General features: G+C 37.2%; 1 protein-coding gene across 2 annotated transcripts in view; it reads left to right on the top strand.

The window, feature by feature from the left end:
* PAFAH1B1 (platelet activating factor acetylhydrolase 1b regulatory subunit 1) overlaps positions 1 to 26,387 on the top strand; it is a 74,478-nt gene that overhangs the window by 29,165 nt on the left and 18,926 nt on the right. For both annotated transcript variants that reach the window (XM_061175223.1, XM_061175224.1), the window contains one exon: positions 5,389 to 5,609. In XM_061175223.1, the coding sequence (XP_061031206.1) occupies positions 5,578 to 5,609 (32 nt within the window). In that variant the 5' untranslated portion in view covers positions 5,389 to 5,577. The remainder of the gene's footprint in view (positions 1 to 5,388; positions 5,610 to 26,387) is intronic.

The raw sequence follows: 26,387 nt of genomic DNA, 5'->3' as shown, positions 1-26,387 counted from the left end.
TTATTTATTTTACACTTTCTAAAAATTCAGATCTAAGTAAGGTCAATGAAGTCCAATGGTTATATCACTTATCTCTTTTAATCTATAGGTTTCCCTTTCCAACTCTTTTTTTAATTTCCTTGGAATTTATTTGAAGAAACTGGGTCATTTATTTTATAGGGCTTTTCACAATCTGGATTTTGCTGGTTATATCCCCATGGTGTCTTTAACATATTCTTCTGCCCTCTATACTTCTTGCAAATTGATAGTTGGAGCCAGAGACTTGAACAGATTCAGATTTGATTTTGTGGCAAGAATACTTTATAGGTGGCGTGTTGTTATTCTGTCAGGGGATACATCATGTCTGGTTGTTTCATTGTTTGCCTTTGGTTAATTAGGGGGTGAAAATGGTCATATTAAAATTATTCATTCCTTTATTTCTCTTGAGTCTTTTTTTCCTCCACCATTAGCATTTAAGCATCTCGCTTGGTTGAGAAAAACAACAACCCAGAAAAACTGCTTTTTAACATTTCCATCTGTTTCTAAGATTTTTTATTCATGGTACCATCTTTACTTCATCTTCTTGCACTCATCAGCCCATTTGGATGTGGGGTTTGCGGTGTTGAACCATGCCCTTACCATTTTATTGAAACCATTCTCATCAACGTTATCAGTGGGAGCTCTATACTGAATGGAACAGACCCATTTCAGACCTTATTTTACTTGACAGTTGGGTAACTTTGGGTATTGTTGGTTGCCTCTCCTTGAAATACTTCCTTGACTTGTGACATATTCTCTCTTCTTTTTACTTTTACCTCTTTAATTGCTTCCTCTCAGCCTCTGTTGTAGACTCTTAAGTGTTGGTGTTGCTCTGCCTGGCTCTAGCCTAGGGCTTCTGCTCATTGTACTCTACACATTCTCCATAGGTCATCTCATCCTTTGTCATGGCTTCAGTTATACCATCTCTTAGCTGGTAAGTACCAGACCTTTTTTTTTCCCCCCATAGGTTGTTTCTTTTCAGAACTGACTTGGTTGTACAGCTTCTGACTAGAAATCTCACAGGCACCTTGGATTCAGTGTATCTAAAGATGGAATGAGTCACACTTACTTCTTCATCCCTCACACATAGTTCTACTTAGTTCAACTTATTTCTAATCTAGAAATCTAGAAGTTTTTTGAGTTGACTCCTTGACTGACCTTTTACTCTCACCTGTCTAGTTCTCTTTATTTACTGCTGCTATTCTAGTGTAGCTCTCCATCATCTATCACCTTCATTACTGCAAACCTTCTATCTGGTTTCTTCCTTTCCCGTCCTTATGGTCCATTCTTCAGTATAAAAATGAGAGTGATTTTTCTAAAAAGCTTATCTAATGGTTTACCATTGTCCCTAGGATAAATTGTAAAGACCAGAGCTTGTTTTGTGACCTAGCCTGTGCTTACCTGTTCAGCTTTATCTTTTTAAAAATTTATTTATTCATTCATTCATTCATTCATTTATTTAGTCTGTGTTGGGTCTTCGTTGCTGTGCGTGGGCTTTCTGTAGCTGCTGCGAGCGGGGGCTACTCTTCGTTGTGGTGCGCGGGCTTCTTGTTGCGGTAGCTTCTCTTGTTGTGGAGCGCGGGCTCTAGGCGCGCGGGCTTCAATAGTTGTGGCACGCGGGCTCAGTAGCTGTGGCTCGCGGGCTCTAGAGCGCAGGCTCAGTAGTTGTGGCGCACGGGCTTAGTTGCTCCGCGGCATGTGGGATCTTCCCGGGCCAGGGCTCGAACCTGTATCCCCTGCATTGGCAGGCGGACCCTCAACCACTGTGCCACCAGGGAGGTCCCCTTCACCTTTATCTTGAATCATCACCCGCTATGTGGAAGTACTTGTCACACTTTTTGCGCAGTTTTAATTGCCTGTTTCTTGGCTGACTCTTCCAGTAGACTGTAACTTCTTCGGTGTAAAGACCAATTCTTTTCTTTTCCCTCATTAAACCTGATGCCTGGCTCATAGTAACTGTTTTGTGTATGTTTGTTGAATGAATAAATTTGTGCAGTACACTATTATACATTCAGTGATTTATGCATGCCTTGGTTTTATCGTTATTAGATCATGCTAGTATTCCAGTACTATTGTAATTCTTGTACATTAATTTGCTTTTTTGTCTAGAGGCAGTCTCTCCATAATTAAATTGGACCCTGTAATGTACCTAATACAGTAGAGTTTTTTCCTGATTAAAACAGGGATTTTTGCTATGTTTCTTTTTTACTCTGATTTATATGATTAATTCTCTGTCAGTGGATTACCATTGTCCCAGATAATGAAAATCTGTAGACAGTTCACATAGTCGCCAACATCAGATAATCCTTACCCTACTGTAACCTTCGTTAGAGTGTATGAGTTCCAAGATAGTTTGGCTTGGCATGACTAGTGAGATTTAGAAAAGTGAGGCTTAAATAATTAAGAGAGGTTAAATACCAAAGATGGTTGGTTTTCTGAGTTGTCCATTGTGCTTGGTTCTCAATCCACTATTTATTACTGACATTAGTCATATTTCTCTGGATTTAGACATAGTGGTAGTGGTGGCTTTCAGCTATTATTTTGAGGTAACTGTGCTACAGGTCAGAAGAATCATTCAAGATTATAAAATAAATCCCTGATTATATTTACTAGTATTGCTCAGTGGAGAAGGATCTCCATTGAAATCAGCAGCTGCCATTGGGAACATATGAGTACTCACTTTTTGACTCAGGGCTCCTATTTAAAAGCAGGGTCTGCTCTCTCATTTTTCCTCCTTGACTGGCTTATTCACCACTCTCTATCCCCAGTGCCTGGAATAGTGCCTGGCATGGCATGAAAAGGGTACTCAAGAAATGGTCTTTGACAGCGTAGTGGTTACCAGAGGGGAAGGGGTGGGTAAAGGGAATCAACTGTATGGTGACAGATGGAACCTAAACTTTTGGTGGTAAGCACGCTGTGGGGTACATAGAAGTAGAAATACAATGCTATATACATGAAACTAAAATAATGTTATAAACCAGTGTTACCGCAATAAAAAATTAAAATTGAAAAAACGGTACAAACTTGCAATGAGTAGTAAAGAAGTCCTAGAAATCTAAGGCACATTATAGTGAGTGTAGACAACAGTAATGTATTATAATCATCAAACTTGCTCAACAAAAGACTAGAACTTAATTATTCCAGCCACTTTTTAAAAAATTATGTAATATGATAGAGGTACTAATTAACACTACAAAGGCAATGATAATATTATAATATATAAATGTATCAAATTAACATATACCTTAAATTTACACAATGGTATCTGTCAAATGTATTTCAATTTTTTTTTTTTTTTGTATTTCAATTTTTAAAAAGATATATATTTATTTTTTTAAAGGGTTTTTTTTTTAAGTCTTTATTGAATTTGTTATGATGGCTTCTGTTTTTTAAATTTTGGTTTTTTGGCTGCGAGGCAGGTGGGATCTTAGCTCCCTGACCAGGGATCGAACCCGCACCCCCTGCATTGGAAGGCAAAGTCTTAACCATGGGCTGCCAGGGAAGTCCAAGATGTGATGTATTTAAAACAGAAAGAAATAGTCTTTGTTTCCTCTGTCCGTGATGTGTCTCTTAGTAGGTGGTTTTACATGCCCTTCATTAGACGTTAATTTCATTTGGAAGCTGATTTCCTATTTCTTTGAAATGTCCCTTCCAATTGAATTTTGTAGGTACCAGTAGTCTGCATTTTAAGTAAGACTTACTCAGATACATAGTTTACCCTTGAACAGTGTGGGGCTAGGAGCGTCAAACCTCCTCCGCACAGTCAAAAATCTGCGTATAATTTTACAGTTGGATGACTCTTCATATCCACAGTTTCGGATTGTGTAGTCCCATAGTACATATTTATTGAAAAAAATCCACTTATAAGTGGACCCATGCAGTTCAAACCCGTGTTGTTCAAGGGTCAACTGTATTTCCTAATTACAGTGGACGTTCTATCTAGCTATTTTTATACAGTGTGATAAGACATACTAATATTAAACTTTTGTAAGTTTATACAGGAGATTTGAAGAATAATTTTTTTTAAAAAAATATTTATTTATTTGGCTGTGCTGGGTCTTAGTTGCGGCACGTGGGATCTTCGCTGCGGCATGTGGGATCTAGTTCCCCAACAAGGGATCGAACCCGGGCCCCCTGCATTGGGAGCTCGGAATCTTAACCACTGGACCACCAGGGAAGTCCCTGAAGAATAATTCTTTAAGAAACAATTCTTGATTTTTCTTTTACCTACATTTACTCGCATTGAGCTGATCACAGTACTTTTTAGATATTGTATAGAAATTGGCTTTATAGTGTTGCAAGTATAAAGAAAGGGCTCTGAAATATTAGGTAACGGGGTTACAGAATTGGATTACTGTGTGAGCACAAAGACGTATGTACTTCATTCAGTTTTTAATTTTTTTTTAAACACATATTTCTTAAGCACACAAAATAAATTGAAACAATGCTAAATTATCTCTTTTTTAAAAAAATTTTATTTTTGGCTGCGTCGGGTCTTCGTTGCTGCACGCGGGCTTTCTCTAATTGCAGCGAGCGGGGGCTACTCTTTGTTGCGGTGCGCAGGCTTCTCATTGCAGTGGCTTCTCGTTGCGGAGCATGGGCTCTAGGCACGCGGGCTTCAGTAGTTGTGGCACGCGGGCTCAGTAGTTGTGGCTCCCAGGCTCTAGAGCGCAGGCTCAGTAGTTGTGGCGCACGGGCTTAGTTGCTCTGCGGCATGTGGGATCTTCCCGGACCAGGTCTCGAACCCATGTCCCCTGCATCGGCAGGCGGATTCTTAACCACTGTGCCGCTAGGGAAGTCCCTAAATTATTTCTTGATTAAATGCATTGGTTAAGAGGGCATGAGATTGCTAAACGGCTTGTTTACATTATAAGTAATATCAGCAATTCTAAGATCACTAGTAACTAATATTCAATCTTGAAGGTTACTTCAGTTATGGTTGGAACCTTTGGCTTGTGGACAGTTTCTGAAGTACTTATCTTTGTTACTTTTTTCAGGTAATGCTTCTTTTTGTAAATTAGAAAATTTGTTTTTTTATCATTAAGGGAAAATTATTGTCTTCTCTAGAAGTTGTATGTTAATATTCAAAATTTAATAAAATTGATATCAATATATCTAGCAGGTGACATGGTTGTGATTGGGTAAATTTTAAAATAGTGTTCTTTTGTCTCAGTAATCTATTAAAGATAATTTTAAATATGTAAAATGACTATTTTAGCATTGATTTTCACAGTAGGTTAAAAAACATCATCTGATATTCATATTACCATCATAGTAAACCTCACCTTTGAAAGTGTATACTGCAAATAATAATTTAGAAATAATTTAAATTCTAAGTGAAAGAAATAATCTTTCTCTTTTTCTTCTTAGGTGGAATGAACCTTACTTGTTGAATATCTCCTGGTTACTCGTTGGATTCACTTGTGGAAGAATCATTTTCCCCTGCGTGGAAGCCACTTAGTGGCATATTTAATTATAAATCCAGGGATAGCAAAGTTTTTTGATTTCCCAAAGGAGGGACATACCACTATATCAGATAAGCTTGACATTACAGCCAAAATGGTGCTGTCCCAGAGACAACGAGATGAACTGTAAGTTTCTCTGTTTCGTGATTTTTAAAAAATCCTCTCATAAAGGACAAAGTAGTAAATTAAAATACAGCTTTGGGAGACATATTCTAAATTAAAACTATTGTTATGAGAGTTCAAATATTGGTTTGGGCTATTTGGTCTGATTTTAAAACTGGATCTTATTTTGACATAGTATTATTTACCCGTTTGACATAAACGTGTGTATGTTTAAAGCAGAGCAGACAAGTAAGTTAGTTGGGATAAGTTCTATCCTAAGCTTGTCTTAACTCTTACGTTCAATAGGAAGGTAGGTGCTTCAAAGCTCTTCAAAATTTTTTTGTCTGGAATCCATGTATTAGAAAAGTGAAAGCTTTTTTGTTGTTTTTACTGCTAATGCCTTTCCTTTTTGTCTTACTGTGTTTTATTTTTTTTTAATATAAATTTATTTATTTATTTTTAGCTGTGTTGGGTCTTCGTTTCTGTGCGAGGGCTTCCTCTAGTTGCGGCGAGCGGGGGCCACTCTTCATTGTGGTGCGCGGGCCTCTCACTGTCGTGGCCTCTCTTGTTGCGGAGCACAGGCTCCAGACGCGCAGGCTCAGTAGTTGTGGCTCATGGGCCCAGTTGCTCCGCAGCATGTGGGATCTTCCCAGATCAGGGCTCGAACCCGTGTCCCCTGCATTGGCAGGCAGATTCTCAACCATTGCGCCACCAGGGAAGCCCTGTCTCACTGTGTTTTTTATCTTTTATCATCCAATGGCTATTGTATTTGAACTTTATGAGGTGGCTAGTATAGTTAATGCAAGTGCATTAATGAAAGAAGCATGAAATGATTTGACTACTGCTATTTTATAGTATCTTATAGCATCCCATATTTTATAGCATTCTATTTTTGTAGGTGAGGAATATAGGGGGAAAGTTTAACTTCATGTTCTAGGTATTTAAAAGATTTTTCTGTGGGTTTTAAAAAACTTCATTTGGAAATAATTTCAAATTTATAGAGAAGTTGTAAGATTAGTACAAAGAATACTCATACATTTTATCCAAATTCACCTATTGTTGTTTTTTACCATTTGCTCTATCATTTGCACTCTAGCTGTGTGTGTACAGTATTTTTTTTTTAATTGGAGTATAATTGCTTTAAAATGTTGTGTTAGTTTCTGCTGTACAATGAAGTGAATAAGCTATATGTATACCTATATCCCCTCCCTCTTGGACCTCCCTCCCACCCCCTGCCCATTCCACCCATCTAGGTCATCACAGAGCACCGAGCTGAGCTCCCTGTGCTATATACAGCAGGTTCCCACTAGCTATCTATTTTATACATGGTAGTGTATATATGTCAATCCTAATCTCCCAGTTCGTCCCACCGTCCCCTTCCCCTCACCCGTGTCCACATGTCCGTTCTCTACGTCTGCGTCTCTATTCCTTCCCTGGATATAGGTTCATCTGTACCCTTTTTCTAGCTTCCACATATATGAGTTAATAAACGATATTTGTTTTTCTCTTTCTGACTTACTTCACAGTATTTTTTTAAAAACCATTTGAGAGTAAGTTGCATGCATGAACGACCTTTCCCCCAGGTACTTCATTGTGCGGTTCCTAAGAATAACTATATTCTTTTATAAAACCACAGTACAGTTAGCAATTTCAGTAAAATTTTACATTGTCACAATACTTTTTATTTAATCTACATCAGTTTTGTTAATTGGGCCAATAATATCCTTTATAGCATTTTTTTCCCCTCTCTGGTACACCATCCAGTCTAGGTTTAGGTATATTTAGTTGTCATGTCACTTTAGTCTCATTTAACCTGGAACATTTCCTCAACATTTCTTTGTCTTTTATGACATTAATTTTTTTTTTTTTTTTTTTTTTTTAATATTTTGCTACAGCATCACAGGGGTCACTAACGTCCCAACTAACAACCTCTATTTCGTGACTGTTCAAATCCTGGCTTTCTCCACTAAGCCAATGCCGCTCTTGGATTTTAACTAATTAATTAATTTATTTATTTTTGGCTGTGTTGGGTCTTCGTTTCTGTGTGAGGGCTTTCTCTAGTTGCGGCAAGCGGGGGCCACTCTTCATCGCAGTGCGCGGGCCTCTCACTATCGCGGCCTCTCGTTGCGGAGCACAGGCTCCAGATGCGCAGGCTCAGTAGTTGTGGCTCACGGGCCCAGTTGCTCCGCGGCATGTGGGATCTTCCCAGACCAGGGCTCGAATCCGTGTCCCCTACATTAGCAGGCAGATTCTCAACCACTGCGCCACCAGGGAAGCCCGACCTTAATATTTTTGAATAGTCTTTAAAAAAATTTTTTTTATTGAATGAAAGATTCTTTAAATTCTGTAGTGCTTTACAATTTTCAGAAGCTTCACACATGATTTCATATAATCCCATAGTAACCCTTTTTTCCTCCCTACCCCTATGTTGCCCCTTCCCCACTTCCGTCACCCCACTGGTAACTAACCACTGGCAACTAACCACTGGCTTGTTCTCTATATCTGTGAGTCTGCTTCTTTTTTGTTTTATCCACTAGTTTGTTGTATTTTTTTTAGATTCCACATATCAGTGATATCATACAGTATTTGTCTTTCTCTATCTGACTTAGGTCACTTAGCATAATGTCCTTCAAGTCCATCCATGTTGCTGCAAATGGCAAGATTTTCTTTCTTTTTTTTGGCTGAGTAGTATTCCATTGTATATATATCACATCTTCTTTACCCATTCATCTGTTGGCGGACACTTAGGTTGCTTCCATACTTTGGCAATTGTAAGTAACGCTGCTATGAACATTGGGGTGCATGTATCTTTTCAAATTAGTGTTTTTGTTTCTTTCGATATGTACACAGGAGTAGAATTGCTGGGTCATAAGGTAGCTCTATTTTTAGTTTTTTGAGAACCTCCATACCTTTTTCCACAGTGGCTGCACCAGTGTACATTCCCAACAACAGTGTATGAGGGTTCCCTTTTCTTGCCAGTGTTTGTTATTTGTGAGTCTTTTTTTTTTTTTTTTTAATAGAGTGTTTCTCATTTTATGTTTGTCTGTTGCCACATGATTAGATCCAGTTTATGCATTCTTGGACAGAATACTACATAAATAATTTTGTATTCTTTTCAGGATATCATATCTAGGGACACAATGTCCATTTGTCCTTCAATGATGATGTTAATTTTGATTGCTCAGTCTAAATGTCTGATGTCTCCACTATATAGTTTCTGTTATTTCCTTTTCAGCAGATAAGTGGGGAGATACTTTAAGAGCATGCAAACTTTTTTTTTCCTGTCGATAATTTCTCCCCTAGATTTAACATCCATTGATGATTCTTGCTTGAATGATTCTATGCTACAGTGGTGGAAAAGTGATGATTTTCTAACCCCACTACTCATTTTGTATTTATTAGCACTCAGCTTTTTACTGTAATCAGTGGACCTCCTTCTCCTTTTTATATACTTGTCTTTTCATTATTGGTATTAACTGATGGGTTCTTATATTTTCGGTTATCATTCATGACTATTGTACTGTTTTGGTGCTTGAATTGTCCCAGATTGTCCCATAGGAGCCTCTTCAGTTGACTCTTATCTATGCCCCTGTCATTTTTTGTGAGCACCTCCTTACTTTCTAGGATAACAGGATATTCCAAGCTTATTGTTTACCTATCTTGCCTTAACCTTAGAATCAGCCGTTGCTCTAGAAAGCCCTGGTTCCTCTTAGTGGGGAATGGTATTTGAGACCAAGATATGGGCACTAAGTGTACTCATTACTACTGGGATGTCTTTGCTTCTGGGCCCTTTAAGTAGACAGAACTAGGACATACATGTATGTATTAACACATATACAGACCCCCTAGCTCACATGTGTACTAAGGTTTCTCAGTCTTTGCACAGTTGACGTTTTGCGCCGAATAATTCTTTGCTGTGGGGGCTATCCTGTACACTCTTGGTTGTTTAGCAACATCCCTAGCTTCTACCCACTAGGTGCCACAACCAAAAATATCTCCAGATGTTGCCACTGTCCTCTAGGAGGGCTTTCATACTTCCAAAATAGTTTTAGAATTATTATGCTCATACCACTACAAAAAACAAATCTCCTGGAAAGGGTCCAGAGTTTGTATGCAGTTCTCCCCCCATCAATCCTGCCCAAGACTGAGAGTATATAATCAAATACTGTGTAAGTTACGTGGATTTGTTTTGTTCTGTTTTTTCTCTCACTCTTCATGTAGTTATATCATTCATTTGAAATACAGTTGGGTTCATGTGTTCTAGTGTTTCAGTTTCTGTGTTTTGCATCACATCCCCTTCCCATCTTCTCTAGTTGCGGCGAGCCGGGGCTACTCTTCGTTGCGGTACACGGACTTATTGCGATGGCTTCTCTTGTTGCAGAGCATGGGCTCTAGGTGCGCAGGCTTAGTAGTTGTGGCATGCGGGCTTCAGTAGTTGTGGCTCGCGGGCTCTAGAGTACAGGCTCAGTAGTTGTGGCGCACGGGCTTAGTTGCTCCGCGGAATGTGAGATCTTCCTAGACCAGGGCTTGGACCCGTGTCCCCTGCGTTGGCAGGCGGATTCTTAACCACTGCGCCACCAGGGAATCCTGCAAATGTACTTTTATAAGCCTGCAAATGTACTTTTATATTATTGAAGGCATGTCTGGTTTTTAAATCATTCTTGTTTCTAAGTCACTTCAGATCCTTTTCTTCTAGATACCTTGTGTGAGCTGACTGCAAGTCATGCTTATTACCCTCATAATCAGGATGAATATTTAAACATTATGGCCAAGAATAGAGCTTTTATATATATATGTGTGTGTGTGTGTGTGTGTGTGTATATATATATATAAATTTGTTTATTTTTGGCTGCGTTGGGTCTTCGTTGCTGTACGCGGGCTTTCTCTAGTTGCCGTGAGCGGGGGCTACTCTTTGTTGCAGTGCGCGGGCTTCTCATTGTGGTGGCTTCTCTTGTTGTGGTAGGCACGCGGGCTTCAGTAGTTGTGGCTCACAGGCTCTAGAGCGCAGGCTCAGTAGTTGTGGCGCATGGGCTTAGTTGCTCCGCGGCATGTGGGATCTTCCCGGACCAGGGCTCGAACCCATGTCCCCTGCATTGGCAGGTGAATTCTTAACCACTGCGCCACCAGGGCAGGCCCAAGAATAGAGCTTTTAATATGGCTAAAACTCAGTTGAGAAGGGGAGAACCTAATTTCAGGTGGCCAAGTTTTTATAGAATTTGAGATAAGAATTGACTTAAAAGTGCTCATCAAGCAAAAAAAAAATTGTCTTACAGATCTAAATGTAAATTTGGGAAGTAGATTTAGTGTCCTCCAATTTTTAGTAAGGAGATAAAATGAAGGGATTTGCTTTTTCTCCTGTTTTTGAAAATGATGTGAACATATATTTACTATGATAGCAAGAAACAAATGTTTATGTACCTCTTACAAGTAAGATATTTTTTGGCACCTCTGTTAGCCTTTGTAACATTTTAGCATTTCTGAAGGTTGGATAGCAGTTAGGCTATAAAATTCTTTGAGGTATTTTTGGAAAAGAAATGAAATTAATTTTAACAAACTTGAAACAGGTAATTTGTGATTCAGCTCAGCAAATGTGTATTGCCTGCCTTCTGTGTTCTTACTACTCTAGGGCATATAAACATGAATAATAACATGAAAACATTTTTGTGGATATGACAAACATCTTTATTTTATAGATAAATCGAGGATGGGAGAAATTAAAATTATCCAATTTTATGACACTAATAGAGGCAGTTTTCTGACTTTAAGTTCACTATTCATTAAACAAAATTCCATTACCAAAATTAATATATGTCAAAAGTAAACATAGCCCCCTACTTTCTCAGTCCCACTTTCCAAAAGTGACCACCGTCACCTCTGTATATTATAATTTTTTCACATATTTTCATGTTTTTACAAAAATTACATGAACATCTTTTTTTCCTTAAGATTTATAAGATAGAATTATACTTTACAACCTGTTTTTAATATTTTTTGTCACCCTTTCTTTGAGTTTGGAAATGGTACTATCTGTTGTTAGTTCATCTAATAGCTACTTATAGCAAAATAAACTCATACCTCTATTTTTTTTTTAATCAAATTTTACACATTGATTTCCCCCCATGAAAGATGAAGGAAGTCTGTTACTTTTATGTTGTCCTGGTTGATAATATTTGTACTGTTTGATTTGATGTTCACCCCTAGTTCCTTTGTGCCACAACTTTCCCATTCTTGTATTTTTTAACAGCTGTAATGAAGTATAGTTGATATACAAATAACTGTACATATTTAATGTGTACAATTTGATGAGTTTGGACCATTCTTGTATTCTTATTTTGATTCCTCTGTTGGGTAGATTTTGTCATTATGTACCTTTTTGAAGATGGACTCATAAATAGACCTCTGTGGGTCTTTGCATGCTAGAGAATAATTTTTTCTTGCTCCAAAAATGAATGACAAGTGGAAAGTGAAGAATTTTTAGATTACACATTTTTCCCAATCAGAGTTATAAATATTAAGGGAAAAAATGGCCATGCATTAGACTGCAAAGAAAATCTCAAATTCCAAAAAAGCAGAAATCACGTAGGCCTCATTTGCTGACCGTAATGCAATAAAAATACAAATTAATAGCAAAGGGAGAGAAAAGAGAAATCTATTCATGTGAACATTTAAAAATATACTTCTAAATAACTGTGGAATAAAGAGAGCAAAATAAAACTTAGGAAGTGAAGAAATCAGTAATAGTGAGGGTACTCACCTCTGGGATATAGCCCACATAGCATACAGAAAATTAGATGGTCTTTACTCTTTTAAGAAAAAAAAACAAAGATGAGAAATGAACATTCAATTCAAGAAAAAAGGAAAATAAGCTTAAAAGAAGCAGAGGGAAGGAATTAATAATAAAAGCAGATATTAATGAAATAGAAAATATAAGTTGGTAACTTGATTGGTAAAATTAAAAACTAGCTTTAAAAATAGACAAAACTGGGGCTTCCCTGGTGGCACAGTGGTTAAGAATCCACCTGCCAATGCAGGGGACACGGGTTCGAGCCGTGGTCTGGGAAGATCCCACATGCCGCGGAGCAACTAAGCCCGTGCACCACAACTACTGAGCCTGCACTCTAGAGCCTGCAAGCCACAACTACTGAAGCCCACATGCCTAGAGCCCATGCTCCGCAACAAGAGAAGCCACCGCAATGAGAAGCCCGCGCGCCGCAACGAAGAGTAGCCCCCACTCACCACAACTAAAGAATGCCTGTGCACAGCAACAAAGACCCAACGCAGCCAAAAATTAATTAAATTAATTAATAAAAAAATAGATAGTAGGGGAAATTGCAGTGGGGCTGGGAGAATATGGGAATGCTGCACTACCTACTCAATTTGTTTCTGTAAATCTAAAACTGTTCTAAAAAATAAAGTCTAAAAAAAGGATGTTACAGAGTATGTAAATATGAAAAGATTTTTTTTAAAATAGACAAAACTGAAAGAAAAAAGACACAGATGAACAATATAGTAATGAAAAAGGCAGCATAAAATGAACTCAGGTGATTTTCAAAATTATGAGAATGTTCTATCCTATTAGATTTGAAAATCTAAATGACCCGAGTGATTTTCTAGGAAAATATATATGATAAAATTTGTTCAGGAAGAGGTAGAAAACTTGAATAGATAATTGACTGTAGAGGAAATGGTAAAAATAGTTACAGATTTCAAGTCTGGACGATTTTCAAGCCTAGACTTTCTGTCAAGTCTTTAAGGACCAGTAACTTCCCAGATTATGTTGTCTCTTCCAGAACATAGAAGAAGGTGGAAAACTTAGGAGCTCATTTTATAAGGGTAGAATAACCCTGATAGTGACACTAGGCAAAAGGAAAATAACAGCAAACATTACACACTAATTTTTTACGTGAACTCAGATATAAAGATACTAAATAATATAACAACTGAATCCAGTAGCATATGAGAAAAGTTAGTCATGGCCAAGTATGATTTATCCCAGGAATGCAAAGGTTTTTCAATATTTAGAAACCTGTTAGTGTAATTACTATATTAATACACAGGAGAGAAAAACGTGATCAATCCAGGAAATACAGAATAGTATTTTTAATACTCAATCCTGATTGTTAGAAGTTCTGAGAAAATAAGGAATAGGATATTTTCTTAACTTGATTAAGGCTCGTTGCCAGAAATTTACAGCAAACATTAGAAATATCAAGTGCATTTCCATTAAAGTCTAGAAGAAGTTCAGAATTCCTATGTTCCTGCTACCATTTAAACATATTTGAGATTCTAGCCAATGCAGTGAGGCAACAAAAAGAATTAGATAAAACTATAGGAAAGGAAGAGACCCAATATATTTGTGGGTGATAGCATCTATGTAGGAAATCCAACAGAATCAACTGTAGAGTGATTGGGTTTAGTATGGTGGCCATAAACAAGATGGCATTCAAAAATAAATTGCTTTTGTTATCAGGTAATATAGTAGAAAAGATTACTTTGCCCTGTTTCTAGTGAAAAATGTGAATAATGGGAAGGTGTCAGAACTTTCATATTATTAATAAAATTAAATAGAATCCCAATCAAAATCCAAACAGAATTTTTCATGAATTTGACCAGCTTGATTTGAAAAGCCATCTGGAAGAGAAAAATGGTTATGAAAAAATTATAAAGGATTAATGAGAAAGCAACTAATTGTACCAGATATCCAAACATTACTACAAAGGTAGTAAGTAAAATATTTGTGGACTAGGCAAATAGGTTAAGGGTACAGATAAAGTTCAGAGACAGGCCCATTTATCCATAGAAATTCAGCGTATTGTAAAAGTGGCTTTTCACATCAATAGAGAAAAGATGTACTGTTCAGCAAATAGTATTAGTACAGCACATTGTTAAGATAAACTTGAGTTCAGATGAAGTAAAAGCCCAAATGTTGTTAAACACATAAAAATTACAGTGTAGAGGACTTGCCTGGTGGCACGGTGGTTGAGAATCCGCCTGCCAATACAGGGGACATGGGTTCAAACCCTGGTCTGGGAAGATCCCACATGCCACGGAGCAACTAAGGCCATGTGCCACAACTACTAAGCCTGCGCTCTAGAGCCTGCGAGCCACAACTACTGAGCCTGCGTGCCACAACTACTGAAGCCCGCGCGCCTAGAGCCCGTGCTCCGCAACAAGAGAAGCCACCACAATGAGAAGTGCGTGCACCGCAACGAAGAGTAGTCCCAGCTTGCCCCAACTAGAGAAAGTCTGCGCGCAGCAATGAAGACCCAACGCAGCCATAAATAAATAAATAAATAAATATGGTATAGAAATGGTAGAAGAAAATACAGCCTTTTGGTAGGAGAAGACTTCCTAAAGATACCAAATGTGGAAAACAAAAGAAGTGGTAAATCTGACTATATCGAATTATAAAATTTTTGTAAGAAGAAAGACCTAAAACAAAATTAAAACACAAGCGACCTGCTGTGGAAAATATTTGCAACACATATAACAACGGAATGGCATCTAGAGTATATAAAGAAGTCCTAAAAATTGATAAAAAATTATCACAAACAACCAGTAGAAAAAAGAAAAAATATTACTAAGGCCATTCACAAACAAAACAAATTTTAAAATTGGCCAGTAAACATGTGACATAGTATTTAACATCTGTAAACAAAACAAGATACAGTTTGTTCTTTAAACAATTGTCCAAAATGAAAATGATGATAACCTTGGCTAGCAAGGGTGTAGGGAAATTGGTTCTCTCAGGTACCGGATAGATGTATACATTGTTATAATTTCTTTAAAGGTCAGTTTGACAGTATCTTTTAAAATATGTTCTTTGATCTAACAGTTTTCTTTATAAAGAGCTCTTTTTAGCACATATGCAAATATTTCTGTATGGATAGCTATGTAAAATTATGTATGTTTATTGCATTGTTTTCAGTGGTAAGAAACTGGTAACAACCCAAAACGGTCTATCATTAGGGGTATGTTAAATATGGTACATCCATTCTATGGGATACTGTATATCAGCTTAAAAATGTGGTATATTTATGTGTATCTACACGTAAAGAGGTGTAAAATCTATTGTTCAGTCAAATAATATGGTTGTTAAATAAATAAGATGGTATGATATGTTTCTGTTAAACACCCACACACACAACTATGCATTTCTTTTGTGCCTATATCTGTGTAGATGCACAGATAAAGGCCTGAAAGGATATACACTAAACTGTTAACAGTGGTTACCTCTGAAGAGAAGAATGAAATTGGATAAAGGTAGAACGAAGATTTCTGATAGTATTGTTTCAGTATTTTAGAAGGCAAATATTTATTTTTTGTGTAAATAAAATAAAAATTTAATGGATTTTCTTTTAAACAAAGAAACTATAGATAATTAATATTCTCTGGCATTATAGGTTGCAGTGGAGAAGCTTTAGGTCAGCCTGTTTCTCCTTGCTTTTCTGCCTAGGTATCCGTAGTATTTGTTTACTTATCTTCATGTTCACCCAAGGTAGGTTTTGGATATTCTTTAAGAACATTTGCTCTTATTATATCAGTATTTGGTTATATCATATTAAGTCTTTTTGGATTCCTTTTGTTTTGATTTATTTTTAGTTTTATGTTACCTTAGATTTTTTTTTAAGGTATAGAGTGTTCATCTATAATTTTCTGCTGCTTCCAGGGGTTTATCTTCCTCTAAAGCATGCTTTTCTCTCTATTTTACTTCCTTTGCTACTTTTCCTCTTCTCCTCTTAAAAAAGTTTGCACGGGTCCTTTGTGGCATTTTTGAGGGCAGTTCTGTTCATGGGAAAAAGTGAGACAAAGCTGGCATAGCTTGAAATTGAGTGTGCTGTCTTAGTACACCTTTCTACCATATTAATACAGTCCTTTGCCCTTGGGGCATTTTACCTCAGCTTTCCACGTCCTTCCCAGGTGAGCTAATCTTCCTCAAGTGATCGCAAGGCTTTTTTGGATAATTTATTGTTTGTTAGCTAATTGTGGCTGGCTCATGTAAAGCTAATTCTCTTTACCCTTCTCTTAAATCCTGCTTTACCTGTAGACAGCTTCACTGCCCTAAAAATCCCCTGTGCTTGCCTATTTGTCCATCATCCCTCCTTCCTCTCTCCAAAACCCCTGGCAACCACTGATCTTTTTACTCTCTCTGTAGTTTTGCCATTTCCAAAAGTTGAAATCACGTGGTATGAGGCTTTTCAGTATGACTTCTTTCACTTAGCAATGTGCATTTAAGGTTCCTTCATGTCTTTTTGTTACTATAATATATTTTTAAGCTGTGTTTTGCTTTAAAAAACTAACCTCTTCAGTTAGTTGAGGTGTTCAAGTTTCTCTTCTGCATACATTTGAACATTGTATATATTTAGTATCTATTAAAGAGTGGTTCTGTCCTGGCCTTTAAAAAAAAGTAAAGATCTGTACTTCCCTACACACTTAAAATTGTACATGGGAGTACACTACTACCCCTGTGAATGAGAATCTTCTTAATACTGGGCAAGAAAAGTAAAATACATGAATTGGGTGCTGGGACTGAAATGAGACTGTAATTCATATTCTCTCAGTTTCAAATTTTTATTTTAAAAAGCTGTGTATTTTCTTTGACTATGAAAATAAGTATATATTTAAACATAAGCTTCTTAATATATTGCTTTCATCTGGCTTATGTTTTGAGGTTTTGCTGCTTTTTAAACTTTAAAAGGTTGATAATAATGAAACCTGTAACCATATTTCCTTGGGGTGAAAGAGTATGAGGCCTTCTGAGTCTTCAAAGGAAGATTAAAGTATTCTCAGTTTGTGTTATATTTAATCTTTTTATTCTTTGAAAGTTTTTAATTGAAATATTTCATTCAGTAGAATGCATCATATTCTGATCATTCCAGATAACAAGTAATGACTTACTACAATGTAGGAGTACTGGTATTTTCTCCTGTTGTTAATGTTAGACTTGTCAAAACAATAACCTAGTAAACAAAAACACATACTTCATTTATGAAATTAAACCAAAATTATAAAATTGCTGAATGTTTCAAAAACTATATTTCAACATTTGTAGAGAAGAGTGAAATGTAGGCATCTCTAAAGATAATAAAGATGTGGTCATCAATGTCAAAATTGTTGATTTTTCTATAGAACTCATACAAAGCTTTTATTGTGTCATAAGACATTTCATTTCTCTGAAATTTTTTATTGTATTCTAGAGGATCGTATTAGAAGAGAAGTCATACTGTAAAAGAGAGGAAGGCAGTGCCACAAATACTATTAAGGAAGTTGAGAAAGTTATATGCTGAGTGGCTCCTATTGTCTATGTGAGGTTGAAAGTCAACTGAAAGGTGGGATGCAATTAGGTATTTGAGCATGCGAAAAGGAGACCAGGGACAAGTGAATGATTCATCAGGCAGCACTGGAATGACAACCACTTGACCCATACCAGTTCTAAAAATATAAATACATTATTAGCTGTATTGTAGATCATTGACTATCTTGCTGTTCAGTGCAGAATTAAAATTATGCTCCGTCAGCAAATGGAACTTGTATTTAACCAGGTAATTCTGAGGATGCTTGTTGTGACTATGACTTGATTTTAAGGGATCTTTACTTTTTACTTTTATGCTTTAGGGCTTGGCTTACTTATGATGCTCTTCCTTTATTTAGTTGGTATCCCATCTAATCTTCCTATATGCTTCTGATAAGTAAGTCTTAAAAATATCACTTAAATTAAACTGCCTTTTCTTGCCTTGCATGTCCTTCATAATCTGTTTCTGTCCTGTCTTTCAGCCATTTCTCTCATATCTTAATCTCATTTCAAATATTTATATCTATTATTTAGATAGACCACTTTTGAGCAATTTTAAGTAAAAGTGATTATAGGCATTCTTTTCTTCTCAACTTTAATGCAAATATTTCTAGTGCTTTATCATTAACTATAACATTTGTTGGTTGAAGGTTTGAGGGGTTTCTTTTTAAAATATATTTTTTAAAATATTTATTTATTTGGCTGGGCCAGGTCTTTAGTTGAGGCATGTGGACTCTTAGTTGCGGCAGGCGAGCGGGATCTAGTTCCCTGACCAGGGATCAAACCCGGCCCCCCTGCATTGGGAGCGTGGAGTCTTAACTGCTTGACCATCAGGGAAATCCCTAAAATATTAATAAGAGATGTCTTTTTTTTTTTTTTTTTTTTTGAGTTTGAGCTTTTTTTTTTTTTAACATCTTTATTGGAGTATAGTTGCTTTACAGTGGTGTGTTAGTTTCTGCTTTATAACAAAGTGAATCAGCTATACATATACATATATCCCCATATCTCCTCCCTCTTGCGTCTCCCTCCCACCCTCCCTATCCCACCCCTCTAGGTGGTCACAAAGCACCGAGCTGATCTCCCTGTGCTATGCAGCTACTTCCCAGTAGCTAGCTATTTTACATTTGGTAGTATATACAAGTCCATGCCACTCTCTCACTTCGTCCCAGCTTACCCTTCCCCCTCCCCGTGTCCTCAAGTCCATTCTCTACGTCTGCGTCTTTATTCCTGTCCTGCCCCTAGGTTCTTCATAACCTTTTTTTTTTTAGATTCCATATATATGTGTTAGCATACGGTATTTGTTTTTCTCTTTCTGACTTACTTCACTCTGTATGACAGACTCTAGGTCCATCCACCTCACTACAAATAACTCAATTTTGTTTCTTTTTATGGCTGAGTAATATTCCATTGTATATATGTGCCACGTCTTCTTTATCCATTCATCTGTCGATGGTTGCTTAGGTTGCTTCCATGTCCTGGCTATTGTAAATAGAGCTGCAATGAACATTGTGGTACATGACTCTTTTTGAATTATGGTTTTCTCAGGGTATATGCCCAGTAGTGGGACTGCTGGGTCATATGGTACTTCTATTTTTAGTTTTTTAAGGAACCTCCATACTGTTCTCCACAGTGGCTGTGTCAATTTACATTCCCACCAACAGTGCAAGAGGGTTCCCTTTTCTCCACACCCTCTCCAGCATTTATCGTTTGTAGATTTTTTCATGATGGCCATTCTGACTGGTGTGAGGTTTTTGTAGTTTTGATTAGCATTTCTCTAACGATTAGTGATGTTGAGCATTCTTTCATGTGTTTGTTGGCAGTCTGTATATCTTCTTTGGAGAAATGTCTATTTAGGTCTTCTGCCCATTTTTGGATTGGGTTGTTTGTTTTTTTGATATGGAGCTGCATGAGCTGCTTGTAAATTTTGGAGATTAATTAATCCTTTGTCAGTTGCTTCATTTGCAAATATTTTCTCCCATTCTGAGGGTTGTCTTTTCATCTTGTTTATGGTTTCCTTTGCTGTGCAAAAGCTTTTAAGTTTCATTAGGTCCCATTTGTTTATTTTTGTTTTTATTTCCATTTCTCTAGGAGGTGGGTCAAAAAGGATCTTGCTGTGATTTATGTCGTAGAGTGTTCTGCCTATGTTTTCCTCTAAGAGTTTTATAGTGTCTGGCCTTACATTGAGGTCTTTAATCCATTTTGAGTTTATTTTTGTGTATGGTGTTAGGCAGTGTTCTAATTTCATTTTTTCACATGTAGCTGTCCAGTTTTCCCAGCACCATTTGTAGAAGAGGCTGTATTTTCTCCATTGTATATTCTTGCCTCCTTTATCAAAGAAAAGGTGACCATATGTGCGTGGGTTTATCTCTGGGCTTTCTGTCCTGTTCCATTGATCTATATTTCCGTTTTTGTGCCAGTACCATACTGTTTTGATTACTGTAGCTTTGTAGTAGTGTCTGAAGTCCGGGAGCCTGATTCCTCCAGCTCTGTTTTTCTTTCTCAAGATTGCTTTGGCTATTCGGGGTCTTTTGTGTTTTCATACAAATTGTGAAATTTTTTGTTCTAGTTCTGTGAAAAATGCCATTGGTAGTTTGATAGGGATTGCATTGAATCTGTAGATTGCTTTGGGTAGTATAGTCATTTTTACAATGTTGATTCTTCCAATCCAAGAACATGGTATATCTCTCCATCTGTTTGTATCATCTTTAATTTCTTTCATCAGTGTCTTATAGTTTTCTGCATACAGGTCTTTTGTCTCCTTAGGTATGTTTATTCCTAGGTATTTTATTCTTTTTGTTGCAGTGGTAAATGGGAGTGTTTCCTTAATTTCTCTTTCAGATTTTTCATCTTTAGTGTATAGGAATGCAAGAGATTTCAGTGCATTAATTTTGTATCCTGCTACTTTACCAAATTCATTGATTAGCTCTAGTAGTTTTCTGCTAGCATCTTTAGGATTCTCTGTGTATAGTATCATGTCATCTGTAAACAGTGACAGCTTTACTTCTTCTTTTCTGATTTGGATTCCTTTTATTTCTTTTTCTTCTCTAATTGCTGTGGCTAAAACTTCCAAAACTATGTTGAGTAATAGTGGTAAGAGTGGGCAACCTTGTCTTCTTCCTGATCTTAGTGGAAATGGTTTCAGTTTTTCACCATTGAGAACGATGTTGGCTGTGGGTTTGTCATATATGGCCTTTATTATGTTGAGGTAAGTTCTCTCTATGCCTACTTTCTGGAGGGTTTTTAACATAAATGGGTGTTGAATTTTGTCGAAAGAATAAGAGATATCTTTTTTAATGTTAATGAAGACCTTTCCATTTTTAAGGACTGTTTTAAAATCAAGAATGTTGAAGAATTTGGTCAGATATACATTGAGATCTTCATCATGTACCATTCTCATTCCCTTTCTCCTCCTCAGTCCCCTGCCTATAATGCTTACTGTTTCTTTTTCCTTTAAGGCCCAACTCATATCTTGCCTTTACAAAAAGATTCTTCTATTCAGTCTCATTTGTCTCTTTTTTGAATTAGTTTTCACACCCTTTGGTAACTTTGGTTTTGCTCCTCCAATAGATTTATAAGTCCCTGGAAGGCAAGGAACCACAACCTAATCCTCTTTTATATTCCCTAGTATGAAGCTGGGAATATAACAGACACTCATCTCTTCCCGCATTCCCTTTTTTCCTTTCCTCCCTTGTTTTATAGTGAAATTTTGCTTTACATTGAAAAATGTAAACGTTTCAAACTTTTCAACACATGACAGTTATATTGGCTATTCTTATCGTACAGCCCGACTTTTCCATATGGGTTTCTTAAGTATGCAAAATAATTTTTTACAGGAATGGATCTAAATGGATCTCACAGTTAAATAAAATAAATATCTACAATTACTATAGATTTTAAAGTTAGAGGAAAAGGGAGAAAATGTTTTTAAAGTTGCGAGTTATATCGAGGAACTGAGGCAAAATATCCCCCCCGTGGAGACGTTGCTGACCTCTTACTTTTATACTAGGCCATGCAACTTCTTTTTTTTTTTTTTTTTTAATAAATTTATTTATTTTATTTATTTTTGGCTGTGTTGGGTGTTCGTTGCTGCGCGTGGGCTTTCTCTAGTTGCGGTGAGCGGGGGCTTCTCTTGTTGCGGAGCGTGGGCTCTAGGCACGCAGCCTTCAGTAGTTGAGCCACGCGGGCTCAGTAGTTGTGGCTCACGGGCTCTAGAGCACAGGCTCAGTAGTTGTGGCACACGGGCTTAGTTGCTTCGCGGCATGTGGGATCCTCCCGGACCAGGGATCGAACCCGTGTCCCCTGCATTGGTAGGCGGATTCTCAACCACTGCGCCACCAGGGAAGCCTGCAACTTCTTTTTAATGTCAGTCAGTAATACACACGTGTATCACTAATTTGAAACAACATAATTGGGAGGCTGGCCCAGTTAGTGTGAAGTGATGTCATAATCACACCTTCATTTACGTTATTGTAAGGTTACTTTTCTTAACAGATTAAAAGAGTAAAGAAGAAGACATAAACAAGGGGGAGGATCAAAACTGAACTGTTCAGTGGTGCCTTCTGCTTTGTCGTTCCATTACTCAAAAAATTTCGTCTAAATATGAGAATGAAAAGTAATAATGCTTTTTTGTGTGTTCACGTTTTTGGTTTTGCCTTTTTAAAAGAAATCCAACATGGTATACTTATATACCATTTTATTGCTGCTGTGGTATGGAGAGTGAGGGGTGGATGTTACCTCAGACCCAGATCTCTGCTGAAGAGAAATGGTAACTGACAGGCTAGTATACCAGGCGCATATTCTTTTGCTTAATGATGAAGATAAAGGTCCACTCACCCTGGCTCACCCAAATTTTATTTTCCTTTACTTCATCACTGCCAGAATAAGGTCTCATTTTAACCTCTTGCTGTGCTTATACTTGTCCCAAGACTGGTAGTAGTTGAATCCTGGACTACCCTTTTGGAGTAAGTATCTTCAAGTGTGATGATGAAGGATGATCATTGTAACCCTTTGTCAGGGCCCATAAGGTTGGAGAGGTATAAGACCTATGGCCAGGAACTCATCATATCAGTGCTCTCCTTTCCCCAGAGATTCAGTGGGTGGCTGTAGCATATTTAAGAAGTCATGTTACCTACCTGTCTAAGACTTGGTTAATGTCCTATGGCAGCAGCTTATGGAATGACCTGCAGTAGTGTCTCTGCACTTGAAATGAACTTTATTCACATCTTCCCCAGGACTATGTAGTTCATCTTGGTGTTTGTCTAAAATGGCATAGCCTGGGGTGTTGTGAGGGTTGTCTTCTGGAACAGGGCTGATGATGATGATGTACTTCTGGGGGTGTGAACTTGTATGCTTGATCCTGCTGGGTCTTCTCATTGTCTTAGTGGTGTGCCCTCCTAACCCTGCAGACATCCCACAGTCATTGGGCCACTGCAGACTTTCAGAACAGTGCACATTAACTCCATTGCTTTCCTCATTCTTGAATATGTGAGATCAGTGTATCTTTTCTAATGGGCCTGGTAAGAAAACATCTGTTTGTCAGCTACTGACTTAACCTTGTTTCTCCTCATATAAACAATAAAATTTAACTATTTATAGAATTCCTAGAACATTTTTATTCAACCTTAGAATGCTAGAGTACACAATTTGAAGAAATACTGTTATTGTCATTTTGGTTTCAAAAGGCTGAATTTTTGATTCTCAGCTTCACCATTTATTAGCCAAAAAAATCAGTTAAGCTCTGTGAGCCTCAGTTTACCTGTGAAAAACAGCTTCCATCTCAGTCTCCTGTAACGCATGCTCTGTAATTCCCTCTGCTTCAATTTATATTCGTAAGAGATGCAGGGGACCCTGAAGTATTCTGCTTTTATTGTTGGTGCTATCCAATCTTTTTAGAGTTGTTTTTGTTTAACTAGCAGTTCATAGCATTTAGAAAAACTTTTGAAACTCTTATCTCCCTTTGTAAGAGTGTGAGGGTGTGTATGGATTGGTAGTGTGGCATATTATGTTATGACTGATACCACAGCTACAAAAATTATCCTAGGGATATAAGAACAATGAAGAGAGTAAGAAGTCAGCTAAAATGCTTAGAATATAATCCTTGCATTTTAATAAACTTGAAATAGTTTAGAAAAACAAACAAAATCTCATTTGTTATTGTAATAGTTTCAGAGGACAGCAGTAGAATATGTCCAATGTGGTACTATTCTATATGTAAGCCTAAACTCTGTCTAACCAATTCTGTTTGTTCATACATAAAAGTCCTTCATCTCAGTTCGTTCTTTTGATTTTAACCATTTTCTCTGACTCTGCATGGGGTTACTGGTTTTGGTTCTACTCAGAATGACCTGTTGCACTTCTGCATGAATTTTTCTTTGATTCTAGTGATAGTTGTTTTTCTTCATCTCCTAAGGCTTAGTAGATTTATTTAACTCACATGTATGAAGTTTCTTTGAGAGATTATTATAAACTTGTGCTTTGATGTCCACTTGTTTCCAAGGGGATAAATCTTCCATCCTAATAAAACTGATGAAAATCAACTCTAGGTCAACAATTGAAATTAGTAGCAAACTCTAGAAGCACCTTTTAGGCTGTTAGAACCAAGAGATTCTTCAGTCTTATTTATTCTTACTTTAAGTGATGGTGGTACACCTTGCCTGACTTAGAGGTTCCACATTCTCTGGATCAGATAGTTAGCTTAGATATTGAGTGATGAGGTAACAGGGGCAGTAGTGCCAAAGTTATCTGGCCATGGGAACCTGACTTAAGTTTTTTGACTCTGTCAACACCACTCACCTGACATTGTGGTTAGAAGTGTGACTAAGAGGTCTGACTAAATTGTATTTGATGCGGAAATAAAATTGACTAGACTCTTCTGGGACTGGGTTGTAGACTTTGTACATCATCAGTATGTTGTACTACCCCTAATGGTATCATACTCGCTTAAACTTCAGTTTTAATTTATTTGCCATATTTTTGTATATATCCCTTGCTCTTTGGTAGGTCAGTATTATGATATTTTAATGCTATGTAATAGCTCTTTTTCTAAGCTCTTAACAAGTAATACTGTTAACATTTAACCTTCGTTAGATAGAAAGAGAATGCATCCCTGATACTCTCGAATCTCACTGCTCCTCCCCAACTCCAGTATTTTACAGTGCTCATTTGAAGCCTTACTGTGGAGTGGAATACTGAGGCTACTTTAAGTTCTGGAACTGCACTTGCTAAAGTCAGCAGAGACCTCTTGGTAGCCAGATTGTTTGGACACTTTTTAGACTTTACTTGACCTCTCTCAGATCTTTGTCATTGTTAGCCATTTCCATTTCTTTGAAACTCCCTTCTCCATTGGCTTGCTGACATCTCTTAATTCTCATACTAGGCTTCTTCACTCCTTAATGGCTTCTTAATTATTGGTATCTGTCAAGGTTCCATCATTTACTTTCTAGTCTCCTTTTTTCTTCCCATTATATACCTTTATCCAAAGTGTCTTTCACCACTTACATGGTTTGAATCACTACTACCTGTTTACTAATTTTCCTAAATCCTTTCCTTACGTCAGATCGATCTTTAAAGCTTCTGACCTGTATATTCAATTACCTCCTATATCATATATCTTTACTTAAATATTTTATAGCTACTTCAAGTCAAGAGGTTTAAAACTGAACTGATTATATTCTTGCCCCCCCCTTTTTTCCTTCCTCCTCTTCTCCTGTTTCCTGTCTAAGTACATGTTATTACGATCTACCAGAAACTTGTAAATCAACTGTTTTCTCCCATCTCCCAGATCTAGTCAGTTACCAAAACAAAAGCTTAGTGGTTAAAAGTATGAGTCATTCTTGGTTTCAAGAATTTGTGTGTAGGCTGGTCAGAATGCCCATCATTAAAAGCTCTGCAAATAACAAATGCTGGAGAGGGTGTGGCGAAAAGGGGACCTTCCTACACTGTTGGTGGGAATGTAAGATGGTGCAGCCACTATGGAAAACAGTATGGAGGTTCCTTAAAAAACTAAAAATAGAATTACCATATGATCCAGCAATCCTACTCTTGGGCATATACCTGGACAAAACTATAATTCAAAAAGATACATGCACCCCTATGTTCATAGCAGCACTATTCACAAAAGCCAAAACATGGAAACAACCTAAATATCCATCAACAGATGAATGGATAAAGAAGATGTACATATATACAGTGGAATACTACTCATCCGTAAAAAAGAACGAAATAATGCCATTTGCAGCAACATGGATGCAACTAGAGATTATCAAACTAAGTGAAATAAGTCAGAAAGAGACAAATACCATATGATATCACTTATATGTGGAATCTAAAATATGGCACAAATGAACCTATCTACAAAACAGAAACAGACTCACAGACATAGAGATCAAGCTTGTAGTTGCCACGGTGGGGAGGGAGAGGGAGAGGGATGGATTGGGAGTCTGGGGTTGGTAGATGCAAACTATTATGTTTAGAACGGATAAACAGGACTTCCCTGGTGGCTCAGTGGTTAA

This window comes from Eubalaena glacialis, chromosome 19 (genome assembly GCF_028564815.1).
Source record: "Eubalaena glacialis isolate mEubGla1 chromosome 19, mEubGla1.1.hap2.+ XY, whole genome shotgun sequence".
In the NCBI taxonomy this organism is placed as follows: Eukaryota; Metazoa; Chordata; class Mammalia; order Artiodactyla; family Balaenidae; genus Eubalaena; species Eubalaena glacialis.
Note: the sequence above shows the minus strand (reverse complement) of the source record. Positions and strands in the feature narration are given on the sequence as shown.